Here is a 21,865-nt window from a genome sequence, read left to right on the forward strand (position 1 = left end):
GTCAACACCCCTCCAAATAAACAAGAACCAATGCCAACAACCCCTTCCTACAACCTATGACACAGCAAACCCGCACAGCAACACCCACTCGCATGCATGGTTCTCAACACAGGATCACTCAGCAAACACACACATGAAATATGTAACCCGCTGAGTAGCGACACACCAGACATCCTCTTTATCACAGAGACCTGGCTCAACCCTTCATCGGCTCCCAACATCACCACAACAATCTAAGCGGGCTACAAGATCGCTTGACAGGACCGCCTTCACGAGCCAGGCGGAGGATTCACTATTATCTACAAGGAATTCGTCAAATGCACAACATCCACAAAGAATGACACCCCATTCATGGAACCCCTGCACTTCAAGCTGCCAATCGCCAAAAACTTAACCCCGAACGGAACCCTGAACGGAACCATGGCCTACTGACCACCCGGACAACGAGTCACTTTTACCAACCTCATCAACAACTTCATCGCTCCGCTCACCATCAACTCCAGAGCCTACATTCTCCTCGGTGACGTCAACTTTCACCTGGAAGACAAAAATTATTCCTGCTCCACAGCACTCCTCGAAGGCTTGAGCAACATCGGTCTCACCCAGCTCGTCCCAGAACCAACACACAAGGCAGGACAAACACTGGATGACATCTTCAAATACAGCATCAAATACAACTCCACTACACCACTCACATGGACCAAACACTCCATCATCCACTTCACACGTCAAGTCAACACCCTGCCCAGGTTCAGCATTTGTAGCCACAGCTGGGGCAAAATCACAGCAGCAGACTGGCTAAGCGCCCTCAGCACATATCAACCTAGCCCCACACACAACCTCGACAAGGACAAAAACAACTTCAACAGATGGATCAAGAACTGATGAGACTCCTCGCACCCTAACTAAACAAGCACAGTAGATCAAACAAGCAAGTCAGTTGGTACATAGATGACCTCTGTGATGCCAAACAACACTGTAAACAGCTAGAAAGGAAATGGAGAGCCAGCCACGACAACACAGACAGAACTCCCTACAAGACTGCACTCCTATGCTATCACCAGCAACTATGAGAAAACAGCTGCAATGAGATTTTCTCGATCGTTCCGGATTTCACCTTGCCCTTAGCCACTGTCAACAACATTGCTGCCTCCCAACAACTCTGTGACGACCTATCTAACTTCTTCCACAGCAAAATCGCAAACATCTACAGCAACTTCGCACACCAACCCAACCCCGGAGAACTCGTGCTAACCTACCCATCATCAACCAAGACGGCCATCTGACCAAATGGACAACCCTCACCAGAAATGACAGCAGCAATCATGAGGACCTTTCACTCAGAGGCCCCAACAGACCCATGCCCCCACTACATCTACAACCTGACAACATAACCAATAAGCACCACCCTGACCCACATCATCAACATCTCCATCCAGTCCACTACTTTTCCGGATGAATGGAAACTTGAAGAAAACAACGCCATCCTCAAGACGCCCACAGCTGACCCGAATCAACAGAGTAACTTCAGACCCTTCTGCCTGCTTCGCTATCCAGCCAAAGTGATGGAAAAAGCCATCACAACATACCTCAAACTTCACCATCTTCTACATAACAATCAGGATTCAGAACGAACCCCAGCACCGAAACAGCACTCATTGTAGCCACTGACGACATTTGAATCATACTGGACAGAGGAGAAACAGAAGCCTTCATCCTGCTTGATCTATCCACAGCCTTCAACACAGTCTCCCATAACACCCTCAACAGAAGGCTCCACGAGACTGGCATACAAGGATCTGCTCTCAAATGAATCTGTTTCTTCCTCACAGGAAGAACAAAAGGGTCAGGCTGTGACCATTCATATCAGAGACCTAGAGACTGATATGCGGAGTTGCACAGGGATCGTCCCTGACCCCCACCCTTTTCAACATATGCATTGCACCGCTCACCAGCATCATCTAATCACAAGACATCACCGTCATCTTATACACTGAGGACACCCAACGCATCTTCTCCCTGACAGGCAAAATAATCACCATCAGAACCAACTGTTTAACAGCAGGACCATAGTAGCAGACTGGATGCAAACCAACTGCCTGCAGCTCAACTCCTACAATACAAAAGCACTGGTCTTTGGCAAAATGACCTTCCCATGGAACTCCACCTGGTGGAGGTCAGAAGTAGGACCAACATCCACACCCACAGACCACGCAACAAATCTAGGGCTTACCCTAGATGACAAGCTCAACCTGACTGCTCAAGTCAACACAGTGTGCACCTCCTGCTTCCACATCTTAGGCATGCTACGAATGATCTTGCAATGGTTGCCTCGGAATACCAGAAGGACCGTCACCCAAGTACTCATCACTAGCAAGATGGACTATGGCAACACTACACCAGAATAGCCAACAACTCCTCCACAAAATCCAGACCATCCAGAACACCACTGAAAGACTCATTCTTGACCTCCCATGCCACACCCACATCACAACGTACCTTTAAGAAGCTTCATTGGCTCCTCATTCACAAGCGCTGACAAATCAAACTCCTAACACACACAAAGCAATGCACAACACATGACCAGAATACCGGAACAACCGCATACACTTTCACCAACACATCAACACTCTGCCTCACTCTCACTTGAATTAAATTCCCGCTTCCATGAAAGCAAAACTGAAGGTTGTTCATTCTCCTACATCGCATCCAAGACATGGAAAATCTCCCTCAACAGATCAGAGCCTCCTCTTCACTTCTTTAGTTTTGCAAGAAACTGAAGACCTGGCTCTTCGTATAAGCCCCTTGAGCATCTCACACCTACACACCTGTCCAAGCACCTTGATACCCTCTCAGGTGATTACTGTGCTATGCAGCTCAATATAACATAATATAACAAGTGTCATAGAGGATTCTCTAAACTGAATTCCTTTCAAAACGTTTCCTAAAATTCATATGCAATCTTCACTTGCAGGAAAAACTGCAAATTTAAAGACTCGATGAATGGGGCAGGGACATAACTCTTACAGCACACCAGAGTACTTGCTGCACATAAGGACTATGCAGTGTTAGTTGACCTTCATACCAGATGGAAAGAGGTGGACACAAAGTCAAAAAGCACAAGGTTTGCAGGTTGGGCTGCAAAAACCTCCACATTATACTGACTCAGAACGTTGCTGCACAGCAGCAAACCAACAAGAATGCAAATTATGAGATCCAATGGATCAGCAAACCAGGTCTTTTTTTTTACCATGTCTGAGGCGGCCAAGTTCGCATCTGCTTCTTGAAACCAGAGTTTCAAGATCATGCAAGGAATTAATAACAAAGTCCTGGAATGTATAGTAACAGAAAACTCTAACTTGGAGAAAACTGCTCCCCCCCCCCTTCCCCCCTCAACTCCAGCTGAGAAAAAGATGTACCGCTTGTGACTCACTGTGATGCAAATAGGGCTGGTTAAGGAATGACTGAGAAACAGATCCCAGTTCTACTGCCATTTTTTGGAAGAAGTAAGCCTTCTGAGATAGGACAGCTGTTACCAAAACGTGCCTGTAAGGTAAGACACAGAAAGCAACACTTTGCCGCAAGGCCCAGAACCATATTTGTTAATCTACATATACATACCATTTGACTACAAACCACCTTTCTACGTTTAGACAGGACAGTGCTTAAAAGTGCCATTAGTGCTTAAAAGTTACTGAGATACAGAAAAGAAATGCCAATAGGTCCAAATGGATCAACCTAACTTCCAGTATGGTCAAGTACACCCTGCTGATTAAAATATCACCATTCATTGGGTTATGTTTTTTAATACCATTCAAGGAATCGACTCTGCTGAGATGACCAAAAAAGGGGAGGAGAGTGATTTTCCAGAGTCCCTGGAAATACATCTATCAATTTGGAGGACACCTAGGTCCATGGTAATCTCCTTCCAAAGCTCTATATAATTTCGTAGCTTGCAACCATCAGTGAAGCATGCTAATTGGAGGGGATAGCACTAACAAGGTCTTGAGCAACAAGGGTAGAGGCTGGAAGGCCTACGACTACTCATCCTCTCTGCCTACAGACTGGCAAAACTATTATGGCTGTTGAGATGGAGGGTAAACCAAAGGTATCACTCTACAGTTGCCTTTAAACTTGTAAATCTATTATGAAAAGGGTTCAAAGACAAAGAACCCATAGGGGTTTCCATGGCCATTTTACAGGAAATGTTCTCATGACTTATCTGCATCATTACTAATGTGCGATTTCTCTAAAAACAAAGGACATATCCTAATTCTGCTTTGCATCTAACCAGGACTACTTAGTACTTTATCAGAATCCATGTCAGCAGCATCCTACTATGTCTTGATCAGCTGTCTTAAAGACTGAATAATATAAGAGGCCATATGTGCAAAGGTTCTTAACACATAATCTCAAATTTTTACCAAAAGCCATTTGTAGTGAGGAAGGCTGTGTGAAGCCTGACCTGAATGTTAATCTGCCAAAGTACTTTTTTTTTTTAACACAATGCAGTTTGTTTAATTCCCTTTTTCGGAGGCAGAAAGTGAAAATTGGGTAAGGTCCCAAAGGATTGGATAATCCTGTCTGTGAAGAAGCAGATGGGCCACCAGCCTCCAAGTCAGTGTGCTTTCCAAAATGATGGATCTTAAAGCTCAGGACTGTATTTGCTTGTTTCTTTTCCTTGCTTACAGCAGATGTAAAAGGCTTGAAACAGGACTAGTAACAGCTACACTATAAAGGACTAGTCGGAGGCAGGCTTTAGGATTACAGTAATCCTGTATATTCTAGCTTCTGTGGTCTTCACCTAAATACGCATGGCCACAGTTGCCTTTGTCACAACAGTGAAGAATACAAAAGATTATGCCTCACAAGTATCTGGGAAAAACTCCAGTCCTGTGAAATATAGAAATACACGAACAGGTTTGCATCTGCAACCACACAGGGTTAAAGTTTCTGTGAGAAATCTGTATTTGGAGGATCAAAATGATAATGTCATGAAGGTCTAACTTATCCGGCATCCTAGACTGCTTGAAATATTCTGAAGTATTCAGAAAATGAGGTGTTCCTATATTTGGCCCTACAGATGAAGGACCAGCTTCTTCACTGACTTAGATGGCACAAAAAGCATTGCCAAAAGAGACTCTTGGAATTATACAAGTGGCGATGCCCAATAAATTGGTTTGAAGCTAGAAACGTATTCAGCAAGACCACTGAGGCCAAAGATTACACCAGAGGCAAATCCAAATCAAACAACAGAAGTTTAGAGGGCACCCTAAAATGTCAACTACCCAAAGATGAAGCAGCATCTGGTGACATTGGGCATGTAGTTCAATAAAGAAATGACACAGATGGAATAAAAGTTATGTTGTAAATCAATAGAGAATGCATTGGAATAGGTCCTTAAAATGGGCAGGATTTGGGAACTTTACTGGCATCTTCCCTTGCGGGGTTGGCAAATCAGCGTAAGAAGACTACATTGGCACCTTTAAAGTTACCAGCTTCGAAGTCAAAGCCTGGACCGGAGTGGCCTTTTGAGAGGCAAACAGCTTTGAGTGGATTTTTTTGTTCTTCTTTCTGTGGTGATGGACAGAATATGAGAGGTGCACAAACTGAACTGATGTGTTTGTATACATAAGAGACAATGTGGTCATCACCTTTTCTTACTAGGATCATAAAGAGTAAGGCGGCTTATTCCTCCAAAATGTCCTTGACGTTTATCTGGACACCAGATTGACAGGATCCTACTTAGGCTCCAAATACCATATGCAATATTGCGGAGGGTCTCACACATGTGTTACTCACTATCCAGGCATGGATTCCATCCTCACTTTAATATTCTCTAGGGATACAAAAACACCTTGAACTTAATTTTGAAAAAGGTTAGTACAATCAAAATGAAATCTCTTTTACATTATGGTATGTATATTTATTTAGTGTGCAGGAGGTTTAAGCAGCTCTCTCCTTGGTGAGAGTAATATGGGCATCTCGGAAGACGAGACTTCCGTGCTCTTCAAGATGGCGGCGCCCCGATCGGAAGACCAGGAGGTTAGCGTACTAGACACGCCGGCCGACGCGGGACTGACGTCGCGTGCCGGAACAAGAGGCGAGGAACCAACGAGTCGAGGAAGGAAGGAGGCGAATGAAAAGGAGGGCCGAGGAGAGACGGAGGAAAGCGAAGCGGCGAAAGGTCGGAACCCGGGCCAGTCGGGAGAGCCGGGAGGCGAAAGGAACCGGTGGAGCTGGGAAAAGGAAGAGTCGAAGGGGCAGGGGCCCCCAGCCTGCATCGCCTCTGTATCCGGACGGCCCCAGGAGAAGCAGGACGCCGAGATACCCCATGCTACGGTCCCGGAGGACCGTAGCTTCAGGCAAGTGCCCTTCCTTCAATATTTGAAAAGGTTGGCTGGGAGGGGAGACAAGGGAGGCCTACATAAGTCGGGCACTAGTTAGGACCGCTCTTTCCCTCACGTCCTCATTCCCTCACAAACCGTGGTGATAGTCTGCTCAGGTGAAGGGTCAGCACCACAGATACCGAAAAGTAAGCCATATGACTGACCGGTGGTTGTTTTGTGTTTCTTTGCTTTCTCCCGGGGACGCCAAGCAAATCAGGGAACCACCAAGGAGCTGAAGGGAAGCTACCTGAAGAAGGGAGACCTGTGGAAGTGGATACCGGAACCATTATACTTTGTTCTGGACACCCTCGCACATTTAGACTGTGGCTCTGATGAGGTGTGGATAGTCGATCCAGGTTTTGGGGGGGATGTAGAAGGCAAGACTTCCTACTGTGGCTGCGGGGTACAGCTGAGCGGAGGTGCCTAGCATGTAGGTGGAAATGTATGCGGCTGATGAGGTAGGCAGGGTTGGTGTTGTGTAGTGCTTTCTAGGTGTGTGTGTGAACAGTTTGAACTGGGTGTGTTTATGTATTGAGAGCCAGTGGAATTCTCATGAATGTGGGATGATGCAGGTGCAGTGTGGTAGGTTGGGGATGAGCTTTTCTGCAGCGTTTTGGATGGTTTGGAGCTTCTATGTTTTTTCTGCATAGATTGCGTAGCCATAGTCAAGCCTGTTGGCAATCAGGACCAGGGTAATCGGTATCCTGGTGATTTCTAGCAGCAATTTGAAGATCTATCACAGCACCTTGAGGATGTAAAAACAGGTGGAGATTACTGCATTTATGTGGGGTATCACGTACAGTTTGGCCTTCAGGATGATTCTCACATTTCTTGTGTGGGTAGTGGGGTAGGTGTGTGGCCGAGGTCAGCCTGCCACTAGGTGGAGTCCCAAGTGGAGGCTTTCCTTCCAAAGATCACCACTTCTATTTTGTCTGTGTTGTTTGAGGCAGTTGGGTTTCATACAGGTGGCTACTGCGGTCATGAAAAGTTGGTTTCTGTAGTGAAGGTCTCATTCGAAAGGGAGAATATTAGTTGGGAGTAGTATGCATTGGAGAGTATGTTGACAGGGGCAGCTCCTCCGCTAAAGCAGAGGAGTCTCGCCCGACTGCTCCAAGAGCACAGCAAAGTACAAATAATATGATACTAGAATATTATCATAATTTTGTTTTTAGTCTGCCTTTAAGCTCCATGTTAGGGTGGGAGGGCAGGACTGGTCTCGCGTGAAGCCAGCAAAGGGAGGAGAGGTGGCTGCACCGTAAGTGCACATGACCGTTTGGCCAACCGCCACTCTGTCACTACTGGATCCAGGGATTACCACAGAGTCTTTATTGGAAGCTGAAGACACCCGGTCTAGGCAATTTCTATGATTTGACCTCAAAACAAGTATGCACCAAACAAATGCTCAAATATTTAAAAAATATGGAGTTTAATTCACAATAATATACAGAAATAGTTTTTACATTTTCAACTTTGCTTATTTATTAATTTGAATGTATTACTTTCAATATTTAATTTTGTAACACTGCCGCAGAACCCGTGAGTATGCCTTGTAGACCCCCAGGGGTCCTCAGACGACAGGCTATGAACCATTGGTGTAGGTGCTTCATGTAGAGGGTAGCATTCTCTGATGTTGTGTATTATGGCGATTCCTAGTCAGTGTTACCAGTTTTGGCGTGCGAGCTTGTATCCTGCTGGGATAGCTGTGACAATGTCAGGTCTTGATATGGAAGTTAGCCAGGTGTCCGTAAGGAAGAGTAGGTCCAGGTCGTCATTATCCAGGATGTCCAAGATTTCTGTGGCGTTTTGCTGAGTGATTGGGTGTTGAGGAGTATGCATAAAAGTTTGTCTTGTGGTGCAGGTTTGTTGGTGGGTGCTGGATGCGTTCTGTGTGTGGATCGAGTAGGCGTTACATGCAAAGTGGCAGTAGGGGCAGGCGAAAGCTCCCTCTGAGTAGTGTGGTGCAGTGCGGCAGCAGCGCATGGATGGGCGCCTGGGGTTTAGTATCCAGAGTTACGCCACGAATGACCATGTAGCGGAAGGACTAGGGTTTGTAGCGCTGGGCGCGGTCCAGGTGCAAACAGGAGGAGACTGGCCTACATTTGGCACGCCAGCAGTGCATCCGGCCTGTGGCCACGATTAAGTAGGTCCTGGCAGGAGTGTGAGAATGGAGCGGCGGCGTAGGGAAGCAGGTAAGGAGCAGGGGGAGGAATGTGGGATGTGGGTTGTGGCAAAAATGGGCACTATACGATGGCAGATCAGGAGGGTAAAGGGCAAAAGAAGCAAAAGAAGGGCAAAAGAGGTGAAGATAGAGCAAGAGTAAAAGTACAGAAACGAATGCAAAGGTCAAAACGGTCAAAGAGTAAGTAAACAAGAGATAACAGAGAGAGAATCAGGTCAAAAAGAGCAGAAAAGTGCAAGTGTGAAAGAGAGCACATAGTGAGCAAGACATTGGGTAAAAAGTACAAAAAGGAGCAAAGCGTGAAGTAGATCACCTAGAGAGAGAAAACAGGGCAAAGAGCGCAGAACAATTAAAGTGTGAACAAAGAGAGCACAGAGTGAGTGAGAGAACGGGCAAAAGAGTGCCCATAAGAGCTAGACGGTGAGGGTGCAGCTGGAGAGGCTGGACCTGGGAATATTACTACAAGAGGAATTGGTGGGATGAAGTACCCTTTACTTATAGGACTGGTTAAGCAAGGGAAACAAAGTCGAATCTGTGCCCAGGGTAACTCCGAATTACATGGAATACGTTGAAATCAGTACCTTTATCAGTCCCCATTTCACTATACATACAAAGGCAGTCAAGAACGACTTTTAACAATATTAGACACTACCCTATATAAAAATAACAAATAGGAAATGGTTGCCTAAACTAGTAATATTTATGTGGCTGATGTAGTTGAAAGTGTAATTGTATGAAAAATAACATGCAAATAAAAAGTGAGACCAACAAGAAGAATTAGGGTGGACATGGAGAAGAGATAAAAAGATGGGACAGCACAGGTAAGAAACGCACAATACATGGTGAGAGTTTTAGAATTAAAATGTAGGAAGGATGCAGAAAGGTTAGAGGGGTGAAAACAGAAAACAAAAATTCTCTGAAGGAGGAGGAGGAGGCAGCAAGAAACAGAATCTTTGAGGCAATGGATTGGGAACAAAAAAAAGGTAGAAAGATCACTGGGCAACCATGAACAAATGAAGCATTCCTGTCTGTTAAGCGAACAGCATTACAACAAGCTTGGAACTGCTTTTAGACCCAAACTTTACAACAGGAAAACAAAGTACATTTCTCAGCATTGATGAAGTTGTTCACTAAAACGTCAGGTATTAATGGAGTTTCACACATGAGATGAGGCCACTGACGGCACTGCAGTGGTCATGACAGAACCACAGAATCCTTACCACTACTCTGAGTGCTATACAAGTCCCTAATTCAGGGCTTAAAATGCCCCTGAAATTCAGCAGACAATATTTACATCAACTGTACACTCTCTCACATTGTCCTTTCCTCCAGACAGCAGTCGCGTAGCGGGTGCTTTACAAAAGCTGTAGTCTGACAAGCAGATAAATTATCTACAATCTCCCAATTTTTGGAAATAGAATGAAGACTAAACACTCATTTACTGTGCGAAGATGGAAGTGGCTATTTAGAAGCAGGAAGTGCATGAGTTAGGTTATTTCTTGCAGTGAAAAAGAACAGGTGTTTAAATAAGATATGCTTCCTATGCCGAAACAACAGACTGTCTAGAGTAGGTCCTGGCAGGAGTGTGAGAATGGAGCGGCGGCGTAGGGAAGCAGGTAAGGAGCAGGGGGAGGAATGTGGGATGTGGGTTGTGGCAAAAATGGGCACTATACGATGGCAGATCAGGAGGGTAAAGGGCAAAAGAAGCAAAAGAAGGGCAAAAGAGGTGAAGATAGAGCAAGAGTAAAAGTACAGAAACGAATGCAAAGGTCAAAACGGTCAAAGAGTAAGTAAACAAGAGATAACAGAGAGAGAATCAGGTCAAAAAGAGCAGAAAAGTGCAAGTGTGAAAGAGAGCACATAGTGAGCAAGACATTGGGTAAAAAGTACAAAAAGGAGCAAAGCGTGAAGTAGATCACCTAGAGAGAGAAAACAGGGCAAAGAGCGCAGAACAATTAAAGTGTGAACAAAGAGAGCACAGAGTGAGTGAGAGAACGGGCAAAAGAGTGCCCATAAGAGCTAGACGGCGAGGGTGCAGCTGGAGAGGCTGGACCTGGGAATATTACTACAAGAGGAATTGGTGGGATGAAGTACCCTTTACTTATAGGACTGGTTAAGCAAGGGAAACAAAGTCGAATCTGTGCCCAGGGTAACTCCGAATTACATGGAATACGTTGAAATCAGTACCTTTATCAGTCCCCATTTCACTATACATACAAAGGCAGTCAAGAACGACTTTTAACAATATTAGACACTACTCTATATAAAAATAACAAATAGGAAATGGTTGCCTAAACTAGTAATATTTATGTGGCTGATGTAGTTGAAAGTGTAATTGTATGAAAAATAACATGCAAATAAAAAGTGAGACCAACAAGAAGAATTAGGGTGGACATGGAGAAGAGATAAAAAGATGGGACAGCACAGGTAAGAAACGCACAATACATGGTGAGAGTTTTAGAATTAAAATGTAGGAAGGATGCAGAAAGGTTAGAGGGGTGAAAACAGAAAACAAAAATTCTCTGAAGGAGGAGGAGGAGGCAGCAAGAAACAGAATCTTTGAGGCAATGGATTGGGAACAAAAAAAAGGTAGAAAGATCACTGGGCAACCATGAACAAATGAAGCATTCCTGTCTGTTAAGCGAACAGCATTACAACAAGCTTGGAACTGCTTTTAGACCCAAACTTTACAACAGGAAAACAAAGTACATTTCTCAGCATTGATGAAGTTGTTCACTAAAACGTCAGGTATTAATGGAGTTTCACACATGAGATGAGGCCACTGACGGCACTGCAGTGGTCATGACAGAACCACAGAATCCTTACCACTACTCTGAGTGCTATACAAGTCCCTAATTCAGGGCTTAAAATGCCCCTGAAATTCAGCAGACAATATTTACATCAACTGTACACTCTCTCACATTGTCCTTTCCTCCAGACAGCAGTCGCGTAGCGGGTGCTTTACAAAAGCTGTAGTCTGACAAGCAGATAAATTATCTACAATCTCCCAATTTTTGGAAATAGAATGAAGACTAAACACTCATTTACTGTGCGAAGATGGAAGTGGCTATTTAGAAGCAGGAAGTGCATGAGTTAGGTTATTTCTTGCAGTGAAAAAGAACAGGTGTTTAAATAAGATATGCTTCCTATGCCGAAACAACAGACTGTCTAGAGTCTAGAGAACTCAAGTTTTATGCTGACAATTCTCACTCAGGGGCACATGCATCAAAGGTTTTTGCGAGCGCAAACGGTGCGATTCGCAAAAATCGGCCGTTTGTGCCCGCAAAAAGGCCTTTTGCGATGCATTACAGTGTTAGGCACTCGCAATTTAAGAAATTGCGATTGCGTTTAAGGAACCGCAATTTGCGATTCCCTAAATGCAATGCCACAAAAAACAAAAAATAGCGATTTTGCTATTAAGAAATGCAAATTAGCATCAACTTTAAGTTGAGGGTAAAATGCGAAAACTTTGAAAAATGCACAAAAGTGCATTTTCGAAGTCACATGTCACACACACACATGCCCTTGGGACATGTGTGTGCACAACATGGGTGTATATAACAATTTCAGGGGTGCAACAGGGTGACCTTTTGGAACCCTTAAAATTGCATGCGCAATTTGCGAGTACCAATGGAGTACTCGCAAATTGCGCATGCAATTCCCATTGATTCCTATAGGCCTCTAGGCCCATAGGAATGAATGGGAATCAATTCCTTACTTGCGACTCGCAATTTGCGAGTCGCAATTAAGGAATTCTAAGGATTCACATTTTTTTGGGCAAATCCTTCATGCATTGCATTTTGCGATTTCTAAATAGAGAAACGGTCAAATTCGCTATTTAGAAATCACAAAATGCGGGCTTGATGCATGTGACCCTCAGTCTCAACCGTCTGAAAAAAATGGGCATAGAAGTTGAAAGTAAAAGCAGTTAATGACAGCACCACAAATGAGGGGTAACAATTTCTATGTAAAAAATACAGATTATAGTTCTTTACAATTTTCACCTGCTTATTGAGCTGAGATGTGTTCCTTCCCAAATCTAATAGAGCAGGGGTAACGGACTCCTGCTAGGCACAATTAACAGGACATGCAAGACACAAACTTCCCACATATGAAGACAGACCATCCCTTTATCTTTCACTGACTATTTATATTGACTCTTAAGGCAGTGCTTCAAACATACTTTTTAGAACCACGATAAACGTTCAAGACCCACCTAGCTTTTGTTGACATTTTTTAAAGAAATAACTAAAGCGTTGTGTGGTAGCCCACTGTAGACAGCATTTTCAAGGGAAAAAGCCACTAAATGTGCACAGACAAAGTTTTACTGATAAAACTATATGGCGCACAAATAATAATGTGAGAAAACTGGGTTTCAGTGAACATTTATAATGTGTGCATCACAAAGTGAAGGGTCTTGTTTTTTTTTTATCCTTTAGAATATTTGTTTCTATCCCACTTCAGAATTACTAAAAATAATTGTGCTTGATTTTGGCTTTCCTAACCGCTGAATGTGCACAGTTCATTTACAGGCCTTTCATTTTGTCGTCTGTTATAAAAAATTATATCCTACAGACTTTAATTTCACACTCACTGTACCCCCAGGACGTTTGTCACATAATTCACTTTGCTCTTCGTACTCTTGACTTCGAAGTGAGAGGAGTTTGTAAACACCAACCCCCATGTTAAAAAATAAGCAACAATTTGTCAGAAGAAATAGCCTGATATTTGACCTCTGTCTTTGAAGACCAGCAAATGTGACAAAATAAATACAGAATTATAAGCATCTTTATTTATGGCATAGACTTTTGCAACCCAGAAATCGTCTCACGATCCACAGTTTGGAAAAGACTGCTCTAAGGAAACATTTATAATTTAATGAATACTCACAGGGGCAAGTTCATCATTCAAGACTGGCAGGATAGTTTCAGAAGATAGAAGCCCGGGATCCTTACGTAACTGATCCAGGTAATCTAGAAGAACAAATTTGTTTTCTTCACTTCCACTCCAAACATCGTTCAGTGTCTTGTACACTATTCTTCCAGCAGAATTGCGTCGCTCCAAAATTGACACCTGAATGAAAGTTAACAGTTATATTACTTACATACAACTCACTATACTTGATCTCTGTGTTCCAGTTCACGAGGAACAGGGCATAAATGATAGCATGGCATCAGAGTTGGACAACGCAATGAAGCATTACAACCATTTAAGCAACCATAGTACCTAGTAGCACTGTAATTGGATAATGAAACATTCCCTTTGTACTTCTATGTTGTCAAAAGTAATGAGGATGAGCATTATAAGTAAGTGGTAGTAGATTTGGAATTCAGGTACAGTAATATTCAGAAATCCAAACTCCAGTCAGAGCTATTAGTCAATGCATTGTTAAAGAGACATATAATTTACAAGAAAAACACAAAAGTTGAAGCATTTTTTAGATCTGAAATTAAATTCCAGAAAATATTCTACCATTTAGAAACATGTAGCGAGTAGCACCAAAAATATGCAGTACAAATGGTTACACTGCATAGACCAATCAGAAACATTAAAGTTGCAATTCACAATCTTTCCTCAAGTTACCAGAGGGACCACTCCAGAAACACTAATTCAACTGTATCTATACCAATGGCCTTTATCTTAGTTTTACACGCAGCCTGGGGTGCAAAGGGAATAAATGAGTGGACTTTAGCCACTGCTGTACAGACTGGACCCAAACCCCAATAACCCACCATCCACAAGAGAAATGTTAAATTAAACTACAGATATTGTGGGGGTGCTTGGAAGAAAGTAAACTGGACAGCACATCTAATTTTAAGATGCCTGATACACTGGACTACTGCCTCCAGTGCTGGTAATGTGGTGTTATAAGTCACCGTTTCATGGATTTATGGAACTCACAAACTGCTCCCAGTCAATGATATCACTGTCAACTGGAACTGGGGAAACACTGCTACCATGCTGATGAAACTAGGAGTAACAAACCTTAAGGGTAATTATCTAGGTAACAGCTGCTTGCCGTGCACATTTTTCGATACCATTGGAAGTCACAAGCCCAAGGTACTCAACGGGATGGTTGGTACAGACAAGGGTAGCACGCTTGTTTGAGTGCCGTCACACCTTCAAATGACAATATGTTGAAGGATGATGGCTCATCCAGGTCTGGCTTGGGAGAACCAGCATTAGCGAACAAGAAAGAATTCAAGGACCAAGAATAAAAGGGAAAGACCAGCTTTATTTGCTCCCATGCTCCTCAATGGCTAGTAGCAACTCCAACAAATTTAGCCAGTTCGTTGGAGGGGAGTGGCTCATCAACCAAAGATGGTTTGGCAAATTCTACTCTCCTGTAATACAGAAACAGATAGTGATCTTCACAGCTTCGGTCCAAGCCATCTATCCTTAGGTTCCCCGTGACTGCTAGGGAGGCTCTGTTCCTAAATTCATCATCCACGCAGGTCTTATTGTGATGTGCCGTATGCTCATCTTCCGATCCCAGCAGCTTCCTGTCTGTCAATGCAGGGTGTAAGATCATCTTCTAAAATGGAGGTAAGGGGAAGCAACAACTAGCCAAGAGACTTATACTGGAGTGCAGGTCAGACATCCTGAGTGGGATTACTAAGGATGGGAAGATCTAGAATGGTATCAGTCAATGTTCCCTAGGGTCTGCACTGTGATCTCTGAGAGCAGACATCAGTTGCTGTTAGGTTGTTTGGCAGAACTGGTGGGAGGGCTGCCCATGTAGCAAGCACAGTTTCATCCTCAAATCCCTTCAAACATGTTGCAGGGTTTTCCATTGGGCAGCTACATAAAGGTGGCTACCACCAGGATATAAAAACTGAAGGGGGATCTCCATCATGAGATGAATTCCCCAATCTTAAAGCAGGACATTTTTATTCACTAAATGAACTCCCAATCATATGATCACAACCACATAAAGATAATGCACATTCAAGGGATAGTGAAGAACACCGGAGACCGTCCAGGAGAGGGTTAAAGGAACAACTCCCAGGTATAAAAGTAAATAAAATCCTATGCCGCTGACTGCACCACTCGTCGTCACCAACCACTGCCTCTGACAGCCGGAAAGAGGGGCAGAGGCCACACAATTATAATGAATGGGAGTATAATACAGGTCTATGAAATGTCCAGCAGAGCTGTGTACTCTGCTGAGAAGAAAATAAATACATGGAACAATATATCTGAAGATGTTCAGTCAATCTGAGGTAAAAAATAGAGGCTTTCTGGAAACAGTCAAATAAAACATAAATAAATAAAAATGTTGAGATGTTACATCTGTCCATACAGAGGGAGGTACTTTCGAACCAAAAAGCCACATCTATAAAATGACGAACTTTATAGTTTATTAAACAGCACTAGTGGCATTGCTTAGTTATATTTTGTATCTGGCAAAATAGATCTGTGTTTTAGTGCATGCCGTTATCTCGTTTTATAATGTATGTTACAGACTTGAATAGCAGCAGAGCCCATAGGGCCGTGTGCTTCTCAAAAAGATCCTGTACCTTCAGTGTGTGTTTAAAGACACTTCTAAGGAAGACTACCTTTCAGCACAGTGATCGCACAAATGTGTAACATAAAATATAAGACTTCTTTTAATATAACATTTCTCATTAGGCAAGAGGAGTTTACCTGGGAAACACATATTCCCATGATGCAATTATCTCCAGTGATATGTGCTGGTACATTTTTGTAAAGGGCGCATAAGCAATGGGTGAGCCCTAGTAATACATTTTAAATCCCTGTACAAGACTAATTTTCATCAATATAGCCTTTTCTCCTCTTAACAATCCACAACAGGCTCAAAAGCAGGTTTTCTCTTTCATCTAGGACTGAAGTAACCCCTTGAAAAACTGCAATTACATTTCATTTTCTGGGCACTTTTCTTTACGGAATCTGTCACAATAAATACCTTGGGAAAAGCAAACCACCAACTTGTTCACCTAAACGTGCAGATCTGTGAAAAAGGATTTAAAACACACTTACTGCAGATTTTCCCTGGAATTTCTCAGGTTTGGACAGCAAAGCACTGGAGAACTCTGGTTGTCTTTCCTTGAAAACGTGCACAAACCGCACTGTATCTTTGGTATTAGCCAAGGCAAAGGAAAGGAATGCTTCATAGGTTTTATGAAAATTCGCTCCCTCTCCAGTTAGGAGGATGACACAGAACCTGAAATGCAAACTTGACATGGTCACCACACAAAGAGAATGGAAACACTACACTGAGCAGGGTAGGTGCTACATGTAAAAAGACTAATACAAAATAAAGTTTGGGGAAAAAAAAGTAACAAAAGATGCAGGGGACTTGTGTGTGCACACATGTTTTCATCTTTAAATTGATTATTCCATACTGGTAGGTCAGCTCAGCCAATACCTGGTAGATAACATGCCTCGACCAAAGTCTCCAGCGCAATGTATTTTTGCATATACTGAGAACCCCAAGCTGCAAATGTAACAAGCAGACCCAATGTTCCTTACGTGTCTACCCCCACTATAAGGTCTAGTAGTAACTCATTGTCCAGTCACTCACGTCAAGACTACATTGCTCATGCCTGCTGCTCCTCATTTTCTATCCCCACCAAGATGCAGAGAGTAGTAGCAGCAGGATTTCAGTGGAAGGCATGATGAATGTGGGTAGTGAGCCAGTCAAGTAAAGATGAAGAAAGATGCATAAGGAAAGAAACAACACTACCAATGGATGAGGTACTTCTAGAATATTGCAATTCAGGAAAACAACATTATCCCTGTGCACCGATAGTCGTGTAAGCTGTGGCAAAATGTAGGTGTATTCTTTCTTTGCTGGAGAGTATCATTTTATTTCATGGGCTAGGTTTTGTATTGCAGAAAACAAGCGCTTTAACATTATAGCATCATAAAGATATAGCAATAAAGAAAAAATATATATAAGTCCCATACACCTCAAGCATTGCTGTGATGCATACTCAATTATACGTTAGCATTCCCTACACTATCCAAGGATTGTCTCTAGGCTACCTTTAACTACCAGGCAACAGTGCTGTGTCTCAAGGAAACCCTAAATCACAGGACCTATTTTTACTAAGACACTGAGTGCACCAAGGCACCAACCTGTGCTTTGCCAAACAAGCATTTGGATTCTCAATCATTTGTTACCAAATTCTTAGTTTCAGACAGCCTACTAGTAAAATATATTAATATATCTAATCCATAAACAAAAACATAGCTTGTCTTCTAGCAGACACTTGGAAAGACATGCCGAGTAGGTCTGCGAGTTAAATTTGCCTGGCCATCCTGGTGCCTTCAGGGTCGTCCTGCTTTTGCTCTGTCTCAGCTTTATTACCAGCCTGGTAATAGACAGTATGGCAGGAAAAGGGGAGAGAAATGCTCCTGACCAACTTAATAGGCTTTCCAGAACCTCCACTTGACAGAACCAGTGATCCAAAGTCTTGGAATCATTGGTTTTGTGTGGAGGCAAACTACAATTTACTATAACTTTTCCAGTATGATCTCCCATTTGCAGCATCCACCAACATATTTGCTTTACTTTGTAAGTGGTCAGTTTAGGAAGCACTTCAACCGGCGACCTCGCGCCACATTTTTTCCTTATAAAGAACATGGTAGTAATGTCTTTGGATGAAGTCCACAACAACTGCTCTTTTATGTTTAGCAGAAAATATGTCTGGCTGCTCCATGATCAGTCTCATCCTCAGTGTGTACCATGGATTGAGTCAGATTCAGGAATACAAATGAAAAGAGGAATTTAATGCGAGGTCTTTTGGCAGGAACACAAGCATTTTAAGTCTCTTTCTTCTAATGGGCTTAGCAAATCGGTTCTCATACTACAGCTGGTTCCTAAGTAGACCTTTCATATTTGGTGGTCGTGTCTAAGATAGCATATGTTTTAGGAGAAAACTCCTGGCTCCATTTAAATAGATAATGGGTATCACTGCATCAGAGGATCCAGTCCAGGCTATCCGAGGTATAAAACCTCAACACTGAGGAGGAAATTCCCTTGATCTGAAAGCTGGTCTCCCAAATTGCTCCTCACAGCAGAGGTAGTCACTGCCAGTAAATAAGAAAAATTGCGGACACCATGGAGAGACATGTGGTACATTAAATGTAGTACCCAACGGCCATGGAAGACTTAAAAGCACATGTGAGTTAACAAGGTTATATGTTTCTCTGTCCAGCATAACTGTTTTTAACATATAAAATCACTGGGGGAGTACTGATTCAACATAATGAGAGGGGCACTGATTATATGGTATTCAAAGGGATGTTTTGGTTTTGATTCCAATGTGGGCTACTGTGCCATTTCTTGATGTTCCATTGGATAGGATTGGTGGGATGAGCTGTCATACTGCTATGTAAGGGGACAAGAGAGGTTTTCTTGAGTAGTTGGTAAGGAGAGTGTGGATCAGGTATTTAGATGGGTACTGAAAAATGGTGACTGTCCCCTAACTACTGACAGTGGGTTATGTGTAAACACGATCCTTTAAACATCCATAAAAAGATGTTTCAATACCTGGTCCCTGGCAAGGCAATTACAGCTGTGGATTTAGGCCAAAATATTTAGAGACAGATATACGTGCTAAATTGCTTTCCTCAAATTGGCTACAACATGAGCTAGTTATTCACTCAACCTCAGAAACCACCTCCGCTTTTGTCGTTCAGAACAAGAAAGCAGGTTTCAAGCACCAGGCCACAACAAAAAGAAGTAGGAAGGATAGGTGTAAGAAGAAAAAGAGGAGAAGAGAAAAAAGAAAGAGGCAGTGGAAGAAAAAGGAGGAGGAAGAGAAAGGGGATTAGAAGAGGACAGAGAAGGAAGAATGAGAGGAGAAAAAGGAGGGAGGAAAAAGAGGGGAAGTGGAGAGAGGAGGAATCAGGGAGAAAGGAGTGGGTGAAGAGAAAGATTGGGAGGGAAGAAGGATCAGGAAAGAAAGGAATATAATCGGAGAGAGAGAGAGAGAGAGAGTAGTTATCTTGTTAAAGTGTTCAGAGATCCCACATGGACCTAATCTTAGTACATGAATGTCAATGAAGAGCCCATAATTGTATTTTATGGTCTGGTGTGCCAAGTAAGCAGTTTCTTAGCTGTTGTACTTCCATATCTTCGCCATCCTCAGGAACCACCATTGTGTGTACAACACAAATGGCTTGCCGGAATCTTACTAAACACCAATTGCTCAAATATTTCTGAAAAACATTTATTGGAGTCTCTTCACGTTTTCTAGCTGGCCAGTGTTAAATAGATATTGATGCTATAGGAATCTGGCCATTTTAAAGTTGAGGGCCATGCAGTGAAAGATGCCATGGCAATCAATGTGCCTAGTTAAAGGAATCTACCCCTTACAAAATGTCAAATACAGAAGTTTGCCAAGAAGCAACTTTATATCAGCGGTTGGCTAACTTCAAAAGTTTAACTACTTCCACTCTCCAAACCAAAAACCAGTATTAACCTGTGCAATCAAACTTACAGGGAGGAACTCTACACCCAATAGGTAACCAGTTAACCTTTGCCGAGAGTTTACCAATGTTTTGTACCGCATGTCAGGAGTTTTAGAAAATATCTAGTGATCTGTTTGCACTAGAAACATTTTTTTCTTAAAACCTGATAATTATACTGCGCATTGTGTTTTATGTGGCTAGAACTGTAATTTCATAATCATGTGGAAAAACCTGTGTCACAGAGTCACATAATTCCCGCGGTGCTCCGTACAGATTGCTCGCACCAAATACAACCAACACACCTGATAACATATATTTGGGCCGTACATACAACAATATTCTACATCTAAAAATAACATCATACACTATTGTTCCAATCTCATCTACAAATTGTTAAAGATATTGCATGCTAGAAAGTAGCCCCAAATACCATGTGCTAAACAGGGCAGCAAAACAATAAAGTTGGCAAAGAACTGCCAAATCAATGGCACGGTCACATACTTGATTATTTTATACCCAAGAAACATGTAGAAAAAACAAAGCACGAGTATCATCATAAAACAGACCTGGTTTGGAATGTGTATATAATAACCAAGATTCTCTAACTGAGCAATGGACTATTCATTACGTGACACACGCACAATTTAGATCTTTCTATATCTAACCAATTTACTTTCATACTAACTGACACAAATCATTGAAAAATGAACACTGGACAATCAAAAGAGATAGCAAACTATTGTCCCTCCATTCTTACTGATGCCCTTCCAAGATCAGCATGAAAGGGTGCCCAGATACACAACATTCTGCAAAGCCATGACAATGGTCGTTAACACTACAGAAATAAAAATACCACAAAATAACTACCAAACTAATAATAAAATATCTTCTTTCATCAGCAGATATGAAAGCATCTGCAGGGAGGGAAATGAAGGAAACAGGGGGAACGGTAATCTCAGACCCATTTCCAAGTGACACAATGGACCAATATCATGCCAGCATTGGGAAAAGACATATTCACAGGTGGCTATATGCGAGTTGCTTCAGGATTATTTCTTGCCCAGTTTCATTAATTTACTGGACTGCAAGTATGTCAAAACTGTACCATGTAATTTCCTGGGGATAAAAGAATTTGTGGCAAAGCCTGAAAATGGAAATCTCTACTGGTTTTCTAAAAAATAAAATGTATTCTACAACAATCACATTTTTGCTGTAAAGTAAGTACAGAAGAAGCCATTAATGACCCACCTACTCATTAAAGAAAAACCTTTCTTAAAACAATCAAGGGATTGTAGATCAATGAATGTGGCAATAAGTATTTAAGACTAAACCACTGCTGTTATAGTACTAATAATAGATATTCTCAGGACATTTGTGCCAGGTCAGTTAAGGCTCTGGCTATTAAACTGCTGCGAATTGCTGTTATAAAAGCTGGTATTTATTTGTAACCAAAGGGAGTACTACTAATTGCACACATGCTCTAGGGCAGTGGTTCTTAACCTGTGGTCCGGGTACCCCTGGGGTCCGCGAAGCCTACTCAGAGGGTCAGTGACTTCTAAGAAAATAAAATAATATTAACAGATTATTACAGTGCATATAAATAAAAAAGCAATATGTAAAAGTGAAGATTTTAAACCGTTCTCTAAATGTGAAGGAATTTGAAACTGGATCCTAAAAATAAGTTAGTATCCTCAGATTCATTAATGGGAGAAGGGCAAGTGCATCAAACAGAATGTAGTATGGACAATTAGAGGGCACAATTGAATTTAGAAAAGCTCCAACCTTACTATAAAAATTAAAGATTTGATTTTTTTTATATTTCTTTGTTTCTTAAATTAACTACTTCCTCATTTGT

At 42.3% G+C, this 21,865-nt stretch overlaps 1 protein-coding gene across 2 annotated transcripts in view; it reads right to left on the reverse strand.

Annotated features, from left to right (window-relative positions):
* Nucleotides 1-21,865, reverse strand: part of DNAJC16 (DnaJ heat shock protein family (Hsp40) member C16) — a 212,770-nt gene that overhangs the window by 44,744 nt on the left and 146,161 nt on the right. For both annotated transcript variants that reach the window (XM_085604155.1, XM_085604150.1), the window contains exons 9-10: nt 16,570-16,753; nt 13,459-13,641 (exon numbers count right to left, since the gene is read on the reverse strand). In XM_085604155.1, coding sequence (XP_085460281.1) covers nt 13,459-13,641; nt 16,570-16,753 — 367 coding nt within the window. The remainder of the gene's footprint in view (nt 1-13,458; nt 13,642-16,569; nt 16,754-21,865) is intronic.

Source organism: Triturus cristatus, chromosome 1_2 (assembly GCF_964204655.1).
Source record: "Triturus cristatus chromosome 1_2, aTriCri1.1, whole genome shotgun sequence".
In the NCBI taxonomy this organism is placed as follows: Eukaryota; Metazoa; Chordata; class Amphibia; order Caudata; family Salamandridae; genus Triturus; species Triturus cristatus.